Source organism: Hyperolius riggenbachi, chromosome 6 (assembly GCF_040937935.1).
Source record: "Hyperolius riggenbachi isolate aHypRig1 chromosome 6, aHypRig1.pri, whole genome shotgun sequence".
In the NCBI taxonomy this organism is placed as follows: Eukaryota; Metazoa; Chordata; class Amphibia; order Anura; family Hyperoliidae; genus Hyperolius; species Hyperolius riggenbachi.
The window spans coordinates 32,271,640-32,287,379 of NC_090651.1; the positions used below are offsets into that span (position 1 = coordinate 32,271,640).

Consider the following 15,740-nt stretch of genomic DNA (forward strand, 5'->3'; position numbering starts at 1 on the left):
CCCTGCAAAGCCAGAGTGAATGCTCAGTCCGGGATTCTTATCACAGCTGATAACAGACACTTTTAGCAGTGAGGATGAAACAGAGAGCATGGTAAGTGTTTTCTCTAATGTTCTTACATATATATATGGTAAAATACACAAGGGTGCTTCGTCTCTGGTTCCCTTTAAAGGACAACTGTATCGAGAGGTATGCGGAGGCTGCCATATTTATTTCCATTTAAACAATACCAGTTGCCTGGCAGCCCTACTGATCTATTTGGTTGCAGTAGTGTTTCACAACAGAAACAAGCATACAGCTAATCTTGTCTGATCTGACAATAATATCAGAAACACCTGATCTGCTGCATGCTTGTTCAGGGGCTATGGCTAAACGTATTACAGGCAGAGGATCAGCAGGATAGTCAGGCAACTGGTATTGTTTTAAATGAAATAAATATGGCAGCCTCCGTATCCCTTTCACTACAGCGCCTTTAAGGCCCCTTGCGTGCTGTGTCACACCGCCTTGCACTTCCCTGCCGCAAGGGCCATGCAAGTCTATGGGGACACTTTACGCAATGCGACGCGATGTGCTGGAAGTATCCAAATCGCTGCAATGGTGACGCAAAGTCTGCAGCGTGTTACAGCATGTAGGCACTGATTATGCAGTAATGCAAGTCAATGGGAGATGCAGTAAGTGTGACCAAGGAAGCACGGTGCAGAGTGCATACGCAGACCGACTGGAATCCCAGTACTAGAAGCCCTGTCCAGTAAGGAGCAAAAATAATTCCTATATTCTATTAGCGCTTTTCTCCTATCGGACTCAAAGCGCTTGCAAGGAAGCCACTAGAGCGCACTCAGTAGGCAGTAGCAGTATTAGGGTGTCTTGCCCAAGAACTCTTTACTGAATGGGTGCTAGCTTACTGAACAGGAAGAGTCGAGATTTGAATCCTGGTCACTAGGCCTGAATGATAAATCTAAATTAAATCGAAAACACGATCGCCAAGATCGCGATTTCAGAATGGTCAAATCGGCGATTTCTGCAATGACATCAATTCCGCATTTCGGAAGTTTGAAGAAGCAGCTTCAAACTCCCCGATTTCGGAAGTTTGAAGAAGCAGCTTCAAACTCCAAGTCCCGATGCATGCGCGCCACAGCATCATGTTGGACATACCTTCCGCACGAGTCCAACTCTGTCTGTCCTCTCTCGCCATCTGCCAGCTCTTGTGCACGGCATACTTCCTGGTTCCTGTATGTCACATGACATAGAGGAAGTATGCCAAGCATTGGAGGCTGCAGGAGGCGAAGTGGATAGACGGGCATTGCTGGACTCGTGCTGGAAGGTATGCCCGGCACTGCTGCAGCTTGCACACAGAGGGGGCACAGGGTAGACACAGAGAGACAGAGCGGGCACAGAGGAGACACAGAGAGACAGAGCGGGCAGAGAGAGACAGAGGGAGCACAGAGGAGACATAGCGGCCACAGAGAGAGACACAGAAGGGGCACAAAGAGACAAAAGGGCACAAAAAGAGATACAAAGGGGGCAAGAGAGAGACCCAGAGGGGGCACAAAGAGAGACACATAGCAGGCACAGAGAGAAACAGAGAGGGTGCACAAAGAGAGACAGGGGGACAAAGAGGCACAAATGGGGGAACAAAGCTTTATTTGAAGGAAAACGTAAATCGAGTCGAAATCGCAATTTCGGACAGAAATCGCTCAATTCAATTTTTTCCCCAATTTGTTTAGGCCTACTGATCGCCTGTGTCAGAGGCAGAGCCCTTAACCAGTACATTATCCAGCATCTGCTGAGTACGTCACTAGCTGGGGGAGCTGGGGGGGCAGCACTATGCATATGACCCTGTCTGGGCACCAACAGGGTCAGTAGGTGTGCAACCGGCCTAAGGCATGACAAATAATAATCATATGTCTGCATTTTCAGTGGAGAAGTGAAATGTGAACAGGATCTGTAAGAAGCGTTCTTATTCTAGAAGTGTCTTGCTTCTCTCTGCAGGGTTGAGTCTATGTAAGGGGCAGCCATGGAGAAGGGAGGCAACATTCAGCTGGAGATCCCAGAGTTCAGCAACTCTGTCCTGAGCCACCTCAACCAGCTACGGATGCAGGGTCGTCTATGTGACATCGTGGTCAACGTACAGGGCCAGTCCTTCCGGGCGCACAAAGTGGTCCTAGCCGCCAGCTCACCCTATTTCCGAGACCACATGTCCCTGAACGAGATGAGTGCCGTGTCGCTATCGGTCATCAAGAACCCCGGGGTCTTCGAACAGCTGCTCACCTTCTGCTACACCGGTCGAATATGCCTACAGCTCGCCGACATCATAAGTTACCTAACGGCCGCCAGCTTCCTACAAATGCAACACATCATCGATAAGTGCACACAAATCTTGGAAGGCATACATCTGAAGATCAGCTCGCCCGAATCAGAAGAAGAACTTAGCCAGACGAGGCCTAAACACCAAGAGAGGGTGCAGGATTCACACCGCGTCAGCCAGAGTTTGAACCGATCGTTGAGTCCCCGGCACAGCACTCCAAAGACCTCAGGGAATCGGAGAGGGCAGGTAAGCACTGTACTAGACATTCGAGAGCTGAGCCCAGCCGAGGAGTCCACGAGTCCTCAGATGGTGGAGCAAGGATCAGATGCCGAGAGCAGGGAGCCCATTCTTCGAATTAACAGAGCAGGACAATGGTATGTGGAAACAGGGTCAGCGGATCGAGGGGAACGAAGCGACGACGATGTCAGGGTGATGGGGGCGCTCCGTATCAAAATGGAGAACTTGGATGACTGGTTGGGTCCAGAGAACCAGCCCTCCGGTGAGGATGGAAGCAGCGCAGAGGAAGTAACGGCAATGGTCATTGACACAACAGGCCACAGTGCTTCTGGGCAAGAGGCCTACAACTTGACGTCCTCTGGTTCCAAAGCATCCAGGCCAACCAGCAGTGATGTAGACAGGTAAGCAAAAAACTGCACCACCTAATTTTCTGTCTCGGTCTTGTCGTCTATTTAGTCTCTTATGCTCACATTCGAAACAAGGTAGTTTATTCGCCGGGAGAGCTTTAGTAGAATATGCGCTGTCTAGACTGCAATCTTAATTGGAGCTGTAGCCCATGGGGTAATTTTGGTGGCAGTGGCGCCTCACAGGTTAGGAATAGGCAATAAATATTGGTAAAGATTGTGACAGGGATCAGTTAGGGTTAGGCATTTGTAGAGGAAGGGGTTAGTGTGAGAATAGGTTAGGTTTAGGCAAGTAATATCGGCTAAGATTTGGCAGGGGTATCGGTTAGGGTTAGGCATTTGTAGAGGGAGGGGTTAGTGTGAGAATAGGTTAGGTTTAGGCAATAAATATTGGCAAAGATTGTGACAGGGGGATCAGTTAGGATTAGGCATTTGTAGAGGGAGGGGTTAGTGTGAGAATAGGTTAGGTTTAGGCAATATGTATTGTATAGGTCAGTGATGGCTAACCTTGGCACTCCAGCTGTGACAAAACTACAAATTCCATCATGCCTCTGCCTCCCTGACTTATGCTTAGAGCTGTCAGAGTATTGCAATGCCTCATGGGACTTGAATTTCCACCACAGCTGGAGTGCCAAGGTTAGCCATCACTGGTATAGGTGAATATTGCAGCGGGGAAATGTTAAGTGTTAGACATCGACAGAGGGAGGATTAGTGAGAGAATAAGTCAGGGTTAGGTGATGAATATTGTCAAGAATTGTGACGGGGTTGGTTAGGGTTAGGCATTGGTAGAGGGGGAGGACTTGTGTGAGAAAAGGGTTAGGTTAGGTGTTAGTAAATATCTGTAAAAATTACCAATATTTTATTTTCCGATTTAGCCACTGACAATAATGGAATATCTGTAATTTTACCGTTATTCCACTAGCGGCTTTCCTATGCGCCCAAATTACTGTTTATATGTACGCCTCACATTTTTGAGGGGTTTGTATATTATTTGAGAACTAAGCATTTATATGGCCTGCTGCATCAATTGAGTATAGCCTAAAGAAGTTTCTCAGCTTGATTGGCGAATGAAACTTGACAAGCCTGGCTTTTTTTCTGCATTTGCGGTTTTCTTATTGTTTCTGCCAACCAGCTCAAGGTTTAATGGCTTTCTCTATGTGTTCAGATGTTCTGAATCATTAAACATTCCCATGTTGCCATAACTGATGCACTTTGTTCCACTTCTTACCCAAGATTTAGCCCATCTGGCAGCGTGGGTGCCATGCCAGAGAGACACAGAGCCAAGAGTGAGTCTCCACGGCGATTGGAGGAACCAAAGCAACACAGCGCCCAGGTCAGTGATTGGCTGAAAACCATTTAAGTTCTGTTATTTTTACATTTCCCCATAGCCTTCCCTGCGTTTATCTTGTGTTTTAATTTCCTTTGTCTATTTAAGTGGATATTAGCGGGATCCAAAGGTTCCTAAATGGTTGGAGGATTTTTTGGGGGGGATGCAGTCGGCATCATGCATTTACTTACCTACGTGGGATGCTCTGTAGCCTCCGTCTATATGAGTGCCTCCATCTTTTTTGTCCCTGTCCCACAGGTCCGTAGCTCAAATGACCCGCGGTGATGTCCCATGTCCCCAGCTGCCACAGAGCATGCTGGGAGATGTAGTCCATTAATGTGAATACATCTTTCTGCCTGGAAATATAACCACATTAATGAACTACAGAGAAAACAAACCCCACACAGATATTGTCCTGGCTGAAAATTAAACCTTTGATTAAATGTTGGCAGGGGCGTATCAATAGCCCCTGCAATGGATGCAGCCGCAGGGGGGCCCTTGGGGGGAGAAGCCTGATGGGAGGGGGGCCCACTGCTCTGGGGCTCGACCAGGGTTGTTTAAAGGTTCAGCAGGGGGCACAGCACAGTAAGGGGGAGCAGTGGGCCCATCAGCAGGGGAAGGGGCAACTATTCCCCTCCCTCACCTCGGGCTACCAGGTACAGCAAAGTCTCCGTTATCCGGCATCCATGGTGATTGGCTGATGCCAGATAAGTGTTCTTTCTGGTTTCTTGAGACTCGATGGTAAAAATAGGCCTAGCTAATACAGTACTATACCCCACTCTATATACATACCATGAACTCTGTATTAAATGTTAAAATACATTGATTGAAAGTATATTAACCTTGCGAGGGCCATGGAATCCAGTGTGTAAGCCCAGCAGAGCCCACAAACAGCCTAAAAAAATGTGTCCACCACTGTGAGTACTGACAAAGATTTGTTCTGGTTGGTTGAGACTTCTGGTTAGTTGAGTTCTGGATAACTGGGACACTGCTGTATGTTGTCCCACTTGCACTATTTCTTTATTTTAACAATTTTATTTTTTGAGCACCTTTTCTACCTTTAACCTCCCTGGCGGTAAGCCCGAGCTGAGCTCGGGCTAAGCCGCGCAGGGGGAGATCTCAGCCCCTGGTGGGGCGATTTTCATGCTGTAAAGTGCTGTGCGCGCAGCTAGCACTTTGCTAGCCGCGCGCACAGCTTGATCGCCGCCGCTCTGCGGCGATCGGCCGCACGCAGCGGCGAAAGAGGGCCCCCCCCCGCCAGAGCCCTGCGCTGCCCGGACCAATGAGTTCCGGGCAGCGCTATGGGCTGGATCGGATGTGCCTGACGTCAGGACGTCGGCTGACGTCCATGACGTCATCCCGATCGTCGCCATGGCGACAGGAGAAGCCAAACGGGAACGCGTTATATACGTGTTCCCCTGTTTGCTATAGATGCCGGCGACGATCGCACTAGAGGGACACATGCGCCCTCTAGTGGTGTTTCATGTAGCTACCACTCTGGTAGCTTTACATGAAACAAAAAAATTTTTTTTTTAAAAAGGATTTCTGCCAATTTGGCAAAAAAAATTAACCGCCAGGGAGGTTAAAGTGAGACTAAAGTGATTATAAACAACAAAACAGATACTCAACTAAGGAGAGGGAAGGCTCTGGGTCCTATAGAGCAGGGCTGACCAATCGGTCGATCGCGACCGGCTGCAGAGAAGATCATGGTCGCCTGGCCGGGTCTTGTCAAATTCTGCTGCCGTGGCTGTCAGATTTTGCTGCCATAGCAGCATCAGTGAGGGGAGGCATGGCTGAAAGGGAAAGAAGCAAATGAGGAGACAGCATCTCCCCTTCAGGATGCGAGACAGCGGCTCCTCCCCTCCAGGCTGCCTGTGAGATTGAACAGAGTCTCCTCCCCTCCAGGCTGCCAATAAGACGTGAACAGAGTCTCCTCCCCTCCAGGCTGCTGGGGATATTTGGTTTTGTCTTTCTGTGTAAAGGCCCGTACTCACGGGCTGCAAAACTCGCCTGTCGCCAGCACACGTGAGCGTGTGGGCGACAGGCCGGCGACAGCTTCTCGCCAGGTCCCTCCGCGTACACATGCGGAAGAGGGACCAGCGGCAAGGCGGAAGCTGTCGCTGACGTTCCTCCTCCCCCCGCCGGAAGCTCACCGGAAGGTCTGTGAACCTCAATGGAGGTTGCTGTCGCTAGTCCGCGTACTCACGCGGACTAGCGACAGTTGCGGCGGGGGGGCAGCGGCGACTGTCGCCATGCGATTGAAAGTTTCAATCGCATGGCGACATAGCGACGGGCGACAGTTCGGGGGCGCGCGCGCGTGCGACGGCCCATACTCACGGGCGACCTGTCGCCGCAACACGCGCGCGCCGCGTGTTGAGGCGACAAAAGTCCCTCGTGAGTATGGGCCATAAGTCTCTGGAGGTCGGACTCTATGTCTGGGTATCTCTCTCTGTTAGTCTTTTGGTGTCTTCTTTTTCCGTCCAGGCGCCTCCTACCCTCAGGCTGTGATAAGTGCACAGCGGTGGCCAAATAGCTTCAGAAGGATCCTGAAGCTGATTGCTGTGTTTGAAGGGGGTATAAGGATTGTGTGCTGGGATGGGAAGGGCAGATTCTGCAGTTATTTTGCTATGGGGGCAGAAGAATTCTGTGGGCCAGATTTATCAAAGCATTACCAACAGTTTTTTTCTTCTTAATCTGTCCTTACCAGCAGGGGGAACTGCTCTGCACATTAAGAAGCTTCCCAATGCTTTCTTAAGTGAAGGGAGATTGCGGCAGTTCTGAGAGTTTTCCTTAGATTAAGGACAGTGCACAACTGTCCCTGAATAAGAAGTGGCTAATACCACTTCTTAACCCCGCAGAGCAGGTTTACGCTGACACCTCATAGCTTCCTTTTTAATTTACTGCCATCTACCCACCCTCATTTGTTACTGAGGTGAACTCCCCTTCACCCTGAAGATGTTTATTTGTTTAATGCTTTAATGTTTAAACCTTCGTTTCGATTGTGCCTTTTGTCCTTTTCGATCCCGAAATAATCGATCGTACGGTTAATATCACCACCCACGGTTTCGTTTTTTTTTTTTTTTCGATTCTGATGGTTTCGTTTTTCCAATGATCGAAGGCTGCAAAGAAACGAAACGTAGTACAGGGACGGACGGCATAAACGAATATATAATCGATCTGAACAGCCATCAAGCCTACCAATGGCTCGATTAGATGGATAAAGAGAGATAATATCAAACATGTTCGATCACTAGTCGTTCGTTTTTGGGGTCTATTAATCGAAACTATAATGAGATTATGACTATTTTCACATACGTTTTCAACACTCGATTCGTTTACCGAACGAATCGAAGGCAAAAACGAAACGTGTATTCCCAGCATAAGAGAAGGACTGGAATTGTGGATGAGTGTGTGGAGAATTGACTGTTTAGACTTAGAGCTTGTTTAAAATGTGTGTAAAAGACAGAGCAGATATGGGGATTATTTGAGAATGGAAGTTTAGGAGAGTAATTACAGCCTTGGCTGCTCGTGTCCCAGATGGATAAACAAACAACTCATTTGTTCGTTTGTCTGAGATATTGTACTAGCTCCTCCTCACTTAGAACAGTTTAGGAAGGAAACAGCACCATCTAGTGGCTTCTTAAGGTGCCTGAGACAGTTCTGCACGGAGTTCTACAAGCCTACCAGCATTTTGTCTCAGACACTCTTGATAAATCTGGCCTGACAGCTAACTATGCTGGGATATTGGGGGGGGGGGGGGGGGGTCTTGGGGGGGGGGGGGGGGGTCAAGACACTCTGTGTGGACTCGGTGTGAACCGAAAAAGTGTGGGCACCCCTGCTATAGAGCCTTCCCTTTCCTCCTACGGTTCCCATGTTCCAGGGCTTGATCCCCTGTTAGCAGTCTCTGACTGATGGCTTCAGCAGTCTTCAGGAGCCTGGGTGTTCCCCAAGATGGGTCGCTCTGTACTGCGCAGGAGCGAACACACATTCTCGCGCATGCGCAATATGGAGCAGCCGGTCTTCTGGAGCACTCGGGCTCCTGAAGATTGCTGAAGCCTCGCGCAGCGGTGGAAGTGAGCAGTCTCCGACCCATCGATCAGAGACTGCTAACAGGGCATCCAGCGCTAGAACGCGGGGATCGTGGGGGAACAGGAAGACTCTATAGGACCCAGAGCCTTCCCTCTCCTTAGGTAAGTATCTGTTTTTTTGTTTTTGTTTTTTATACTCACTTCAGACTCTCTTTAATTACTCCTAAATACCTAGTTCTAGTTGCCTTTCAAAGGGAACCCGAGGTGAGAGACATATGGAGGTTTACATATTTATTTCCTTTTAAACAATACCAGTTGCCTGGCAGTCCTGCCTATCCTCTGCCAGATCTGACAGGTTTTGGACTAGTCCATCTCCTCATGGGGAATTCTCAGTGTTTCCTTTATTTTCAAAACTACTTACTTAATGGCAGGTGCTCAGTCCATCTGCCCAAATAGTGTTGAAAAGAGCTGGGCATCCTGGCACCATTTTTGTATTGATCCTTCCCAGGAAATGAGAATTTAAACCGCTGAACTTGCTAATAAGATGTAGATATCTCCCCAAGTAAAATTAATACATTACTTTTATCTGATGCCGTCACTTACAGTAGGTAGTAGAAAGCTGACAGATATGACAGGTTTTGGACCAGACGATCTCCTCATGGGGGATTCTCAGTATTTGCTTTATTCTTTACACAATAGAATCAGGATCAACTTTATTCTTTTTCACAATAGAATCAGAATCAACTTTATTTGCACACGGAATTGCTTGTGGTACACACGAATAGGAAAGGGGAAAAAAGGACATTTAAAAAAAAAAAATAGTGGTACTTTATCATAGGCGTCGACATCTTTACCGCTGGCAAGGTGCATCACTGAGGAATGGGTGGGTGTTGTGTGCTCAGAGCTGAATAGAAATAACACCTGGGCCCAGATGCAATTCACCTTTTCTCCTGAGATTTCTCCTGGGTGATATTTTCACACCAGGTCATAAAATGCCTTTTTAATCACCTGCAAGCAAGAAAATACTCAAAATAATTTTCATAGAATTTTTTCACCCACTTTTTGGCACTTTTTCCAATTGTAAAATGCTGAAAAAGTTATTTTAACCTTTTAATTGACCGCCAGGGGGCAGCGCAGCAGTTTTTTTTTGTTTTTTTTGTTTTTTTAAATCATGTAGCTAGCCTAGCGCTAGCTACATGACAGCCGCTAAGCAGCGGCATCCCCCCACCCACTCCGATCGCCTCCGGCGATGAGGCCAGTCAGGAAATCCCGTTCTGAACGGGATTTCCATTAGGGCTTCCCCCCGTTACCATGGCGACGGGTGCGATGACGTCATGGACGTCGTGACGTCAGAGGGGAGTCCCGATCTACCGCTCATCCATGCCTGGCACTGATTGGCCAGGCTGCGCAGGGGTCTGGGGGGGACACACACCCTCTAACGTGGTGAACTGCAGCGAATCGGCAGGGAGCAGCGGCGATCTGTGAGTTCACGCAGCTAGCAAAGTGCTAGCTGCGTGGAACAAAAAATTACAAAAATTGGCCCAGCGGGGCCTGAGCAATCCTCCTGCGTGGCATAGCCCGAGCTCAGCTCGGGCTTACCGCCAGGAAGGTTACAGAGAAGATGAAAATCTCCTAGGAGAAAACTCAGGAAAAAAGGTGGATTGCATATGGGTCCTGGTGTCCCAGAGCGCATCAGGAAAAGATGCATAGCTAAACAGCCTAGGCTTGACATCACTGTGAGGGTGCTGTTGCACACCAATGCGCAGCAATACAGACAGTGCCCTACTTAAAGAGGATCTGTAACATAAAAAGATCCCCTGGGGGGTACTCACCTCGGGTGGGGGAAGCCTCCGGATCCTAATGAGGCTTCCCACGCCGTCCTCCATCCGTCAGGGGTCTCGCTGCAGCCCTCCGTGGAGTCCGGGCAGCGGTGACGTCATTATTTACCTTCCTGGCTCCAGCGCAGGCGCTCTGACGGCTGTCGGCTCCGAACTACACGGAAATACCCGATCGCCGTCGGGTCTGCTCTACTGCGCAGGCGCAAGTTTCCGGCGCCTGCGCAGTAGAGCGGACCCGACTGAGATCGGGTATTTCCGTGTAGTTCGGAACGGAAAGCCTCCACAGCGCCCCCCGCTGGAGCCAGCAAAGGTAAATATTAAACTAACAGTCGGCACAGTCGCCGGCTGTTCGGAGGGCTGCGGAGAGACCCCCGTGGGACAGAGGACGGCGTGGGAAGCCTCATTAGGATCCGGAGGCTTCCCCCACCCGAGGTGAGTACCCCCCAGGGGATCTTTTTAATGTTACAGAGTCTCTTTAAAAAACGACTTGAGTTACAATTTTTCAGAGATACAAATTTGTCTTCATGCACAAAATGTACAGTACTGTTTTGTTTTGTTTTTTTCTTAATTACTTATTTTTGATGTTAAAGGTACCCTATCAAACCAATGTACAAATAATGTCTAAGTAGCTGTGTAAACATTTTCCTACTTTTCATGTTAAATATCAGAGGCAAAAGCTGTAATTCACTGTGTGTAGATTTTAGCTATGTTTGGAATGTCTCATTTGCATAGGGAAATCTCTGCAGTCTGGCATGCTAAGAACAGTGCAATATTGAAGCAGTGTTATATGAAAACAAAAGCCTATCAGGTTTCACACACACAATTACAAATGTTTATGTTGCACGTAAGATACATTTCCCCTGCTCTCTGTGAGAGAAAGCTCTGCCTGTCTCTGGCTGAGCTCTCTGCACACACAGGATTAACAGATTCACTGTGAGGGAATTCACCCCCAACCTCATGGCTCATTTTACAGCAGACTACCCTCAGAAAAAGCAATTAGGTAACAGTAAACAAAGACATAAGGATTCAAATGTATACACCAGTACTTAGCAGCACTTCCCAAACATTTCGTATCTCAATTGAAAAAAACATGTTAATCGATAGTGTTCCTTTAAATGTTACAGCATCATATAAACTATTCTAAGTAGTTTATAACACTTTAAAAGCACATTGAAAACAACCAAAAAAGCATAGTCTATGCTATATGTCCAAATCCAGTGATGTCCGAATGTAAATCACTTATCCACATTTTACCATGTTTAACCGAAGACTCAACTTACAAACAAATTCAACTTACAACTCCCAGAACGGGACCTTTTTGTAATTAGGGGACTGCCTGTATATAAATATAGGTAGTGTATCTGATGCTGAAACCAGGACAATTACTGATAAATTGTGTATCCTGAATAATTTACTGCATTCTACTATATGTAACCACAGTTCCTTTTTAACTTACTGCACTGTATTGGCCCATGTTATTTCCACTATCAGGGCTGGGCAGAGGCAAGAGAGGCTCCAGCCTCAGGGCACAGTGTATGAGGGGCGCACAACTCACTCAGCTATCATTCCCCTATTGTGTTTGAAACAGAGAGAAATAAGAAAAAGGGATACATGGCAGCGACTGCAAGCCAGATAACTGGGGGGGGGGGGTTGGGTTGGGGGCCCTGGGATGCCTCTTACTCCAATAGCAATCAGTGTGTGACAGCTGGGGTGGGAGGGTTGGAGGAGCGCACTTTGGTGTCTCAGCCTGGGGTGCTGGAGGACCTTGTCCCAGTTCTGTCCACTATACACTATTTTCAAAGTCCTATGGAATATCTATCTTATTGGTCTTCTGAAGTAACAGCTTCTACTTTAGTAAACTTACAGGTGTATTATTTTTTTTCTGCTTAGGGGGAAGAATCGGGAGTTGGAGTGAGCGGCTACGTTGAATACCTCCGCGAGCAGGAAGTGTCGGAGCGATGGTTCCGCTATAACCCGCGACTAACCTGCATCTACTGCGCCAAATCCTTCAACCAGAAGGGCAGCCTGGATCGACACATGCGGCTTCACATGGGCATCACTCCCTTCGTGTGCCGCATGTGTGGGAAGAAATACACCCGCAAGGATCAGCTGGAGTACCATATCCGGAAACATACAGGCAACAAACCTTTCCACTGCCATGTTTGCGGGAAGAGTTTCCCCTTCCAGGCCATCCTCAATCAGCACTTTCGGAAGAACCACCCTGGTTGTATTCCTCTCGAGGGTCCTCATAGCATTTCTCCCGAGACCACCACTGTTGTCACCTCACGAGGTCCAGCAGGTGAGGAATCGCCCTCTCACGAGGAAGTCGGTGGAGTAGGACCTTCTGCAACGGCCGATGTGACATATGGTGGGGAGACAACTCATGGTTCTGTGTCCACCACTGGGCCAGATTAAAACAGAAGAGAAATATATATTACAGGAGGACACAAATGGACTAATATCCTCCCCTTTACCTCAGCAGATCTTCACCATGTTATCCTTCCTTTCTGCTCCTCTCCAGGTCAAGGTTTTTTTTTACGGGCCTGGACCATCGGGGCATTTGCAAAACGCTGAATTGGAGCAACCACAAAATAATGAGAAGTTTATTGCCAAAATCCAGGAGAGTAATTGTGTGTTAGCTTCCTCTGATCTCCTTTTTCTTCTCGACTTCAGAGAGCAGCAGCAACTTTCAGAAGTAATAGAGCTACTGTTTTTTCTTTTTTTACGTGAATATATCCTTTTAACCTTTTTTCAGATACATCTACAATCCATTGACCTGTGAGCGTACGCAGTGAAACGGAAAGCTGTGCATTTATTACGATGCAAAGATGGCTCTCCATGGTCTGCTGTAGGCTTTCACGGCGTCCTTCTTTTTCAACAAAGCTTTCTTCTGAAAAGTTTTTTGACAAGACGGTGAATTTTTGGTCCTGGCCTGCATAGAGGTTTGATGGTGCTGTCTTAGCTGCATTAGTAGGGTGCTCAAAGATACTTCTGTAGCAGCGTCAGGGCTGACCCATACCTGTTTTAAAAGGTGTGATATTGTGAATTCTTATTTTGATGTTTTGGGGCGACACTGCAATAAGTAACCTTTTTACACGTCACGGTTGTTCCACTTTTCATTGTGCTAGCAATGAATGAGGGACACCATTGGGGTATGAAAAGCAGATCTTCTCTCTGCAACTGATTGCTCAGTTTTGCGTGGACTCTGAGGGGTTTGATCATCCTCTAGGTTCTTAACCCATTAGTAACTTGAATAGAGTTACCTCGTTTGCGATAAGTGCACTGCTTCTGACCTCCGCTGGCAGAACTCATTATGCTGTAAATTCTTTGAATGCTTTAATCTCTCTCTGCTAGCAGAAAGGTATAGAAACTGAAAGCAAAATTCCTCTGTTATTGTCTCACACTGCACCTAATGATAAGTGGCCATAAATACACATTACAGCAGTACTAATTAGAAGCAGGGAAATATAACAAAAAAAGTACTAAAATAAATTGGCCTAGAGCACTTACAAGCCTCTAAATAAATTGGCTGCTGAAGGGTTACAAGTGATCTACACTTAGAAATGAATATATTCAAGCTGATTTGAAGATAACAGGAACTCCCCCCCCCCCCCAGATACTACCTGCCAGGTGATTAGTGCACCATTTGAAAAAAAAAGTGGATACAAAGGTCACATGATTGTTAGACTCTGCCTTTATAGTACTGACATCACTTCTATAGGACTCTAATGTTACACTGAGGGACTGGACACTCTCTCGTGTTGTTCTGCAGCGCAGGTGGTTGTGTGTTTTATGGAAACACGTGGCATCTGTGTTGCAAAGCTGACCGCATTCGGTTCCAGTGGATGGAACGGCACCAAGTTGCGCACAGAAATGCATGCAGCACTGGGTTATCGTAACAAACTTCTCTGCAACACGTAACTGTGCCCATCAGATAGTGCTGTCTATGCTCTGCCTAATGTTCGTGTTTATCACACACTGAGACATTCTTGTTGTAATCCCCTAAAACAAAAAAGTTAGATTCTCCACTATGAGGAGGGAAGACTCTGGATCCTTTAGAGCCTTCCTGCTCCTTTCTGCGCCTTCTCATTCCACTGCCGGGTCCGTGTTCAAATCTCCTACCCTCTGTGTCTTTGGGCCTCCTCGGAAGTACCCGTGCGTCCACTCTCGCACGTGTGCAGTGTGGAGCCACTTGTCTTTGGAAGTTCTCTGAGTCCCAAGTACTTTCAAGGAGACCAGAAGGCCTCTTTAACATTTTAAGTCAGAGGCCAAAAAGGGGGACCCAGCGGTGGAACGAAGGGTGCAGAGAGAATCAGGCGGGTTCTAAGGGATCTGAGCCCTCCCTCCTCTTAGGTGAGTATTTAATTTTTTGGGAAGGTGTTTACAGTTGTCCTTTAAATTGTATGTTGCTCAAATCAGCTCAACACGACCATGTGTCCAGGCCCCCCACTGGCTAGCAGGATGGGGTTGGAAGGCAGAGAATATTATTGATTTCTGCTGGTTGGCATACAGCTTTAAATGTTATACTTTACAGTATCTTTAATGTTGGAGAAGATAAGAGGGTTGTCCTAGGATTTCACAAATCTGCAGCAGTTCCTCTGAGTTCTGACGAGCTACGAAGTCTGAAGGACGCCTCCTCTTCTCGTACGTAAGGCCTTTGATGTGAAACTTCCACAGAGTACACTGTATGCCAGCCAGGACATGGACCCCTGCCTCCGCCATTACTTACCTTTGCTGGAGCCCAGAATGTCACCTCTCATGCCAGTTGACCACTTCTGGACCTAGCCATTGGCTGCCCAGCACTGAGTGTCACATAGTGGGGCATTATACATGATCAGAAAGTATTTTACTTCTGGATGAAAACCTAGGGAAGTAGATGGCCGCGGCAGAGAGTGTGTTACCTTCAGGGTGAGTGTTTGGAATTTTCATATTAATGCCTTAAAGAGACACTGAAGTGAGAAAAAAAAATTATGATTTAATGAATTGGTTGTGTAGTATGGATAATTACTAGAACATTAGTAGCAAAGAAAATATTCTCACATTTTTATTTTCAGTTATATAGTTTTTTTTATAACATTGCATCATTCTCTAATATTTGCAGTTTACACACTACTCAGCATTCTAAATGATTTTACAGAGCAGGCTAGTGAATTTTTGAACCCTTCTCTGCAGAGAAAAAGAAAATACATTTACAGACACTTGAGATAACAAGCTTCAGAAGACAGAACTCGCTGCGACTTTGAAAGTCATAGAGCTCAATGGCTCTTTTGCATAGATTACAACTGGAGTTTCTTAACTCTTACTGTACTGGAAACATTATTAGAATTATGTCTCTGCTTGTAATGTTTTATTTCTTAGCTGTACTACACATACAAATTATATAATTTATTTTTTTTAGCTTCAGTGTCTCTTTAAAGCTTTATGAAAGTCTCAAGAACAGGAACCCCCTTCCCCACCAACAAAAATAGCTTCTAACCCCTTTCCATGCAATTCACAAAATTGTGGCATTGGGTGAATTTGAGGGAATTTCTGTTATAAGCAGTGACTTTGTTTTCTACACTGTGTTACTAGGTTTTATTTCTTACCTGTAACTTCTTGTGGAA

General features: G+C 46.9%; 1 protein-coding gene across 4 annotated transcripts in view; it reads left to right on the forward strand.

Annotated features, from left to right (window-relative positions):
* Positions 1-12,752, forward strand: part of ZBTB37 (zinc finger and BTB domain containing 37) — a 34,376-nt gene extending 21,624 nt beyond the window's left edge. For all 4 annotated transcript variants that reach the window (XM_068239079.1, XM_068239082.1, XM_068239078.1 and 1 more), the window contains exons 2-4: positions 1,988-2,941; positions 4,178-4,277; positions 12,028-12,752. In XM_068239079.1, coding sequence (XP_068095180.1) covers positions 2,013-2,941; positions 4,178-4,277; positions 12,028-12,552 — 1,554 coding nt within the window. In that variant the 5' untranslated portion in view covers positions 1,988-2,012 and the 3' untranslated portion in view covers positions 12,553-12,752. The remainder of the gene's footprint in view (positions 1-1,987; positions 2,942-4,177; positions 4,278-12,027) is intronic.
* Positions 12,753-15,740: the final 2,988 nt, after the last annotated feature.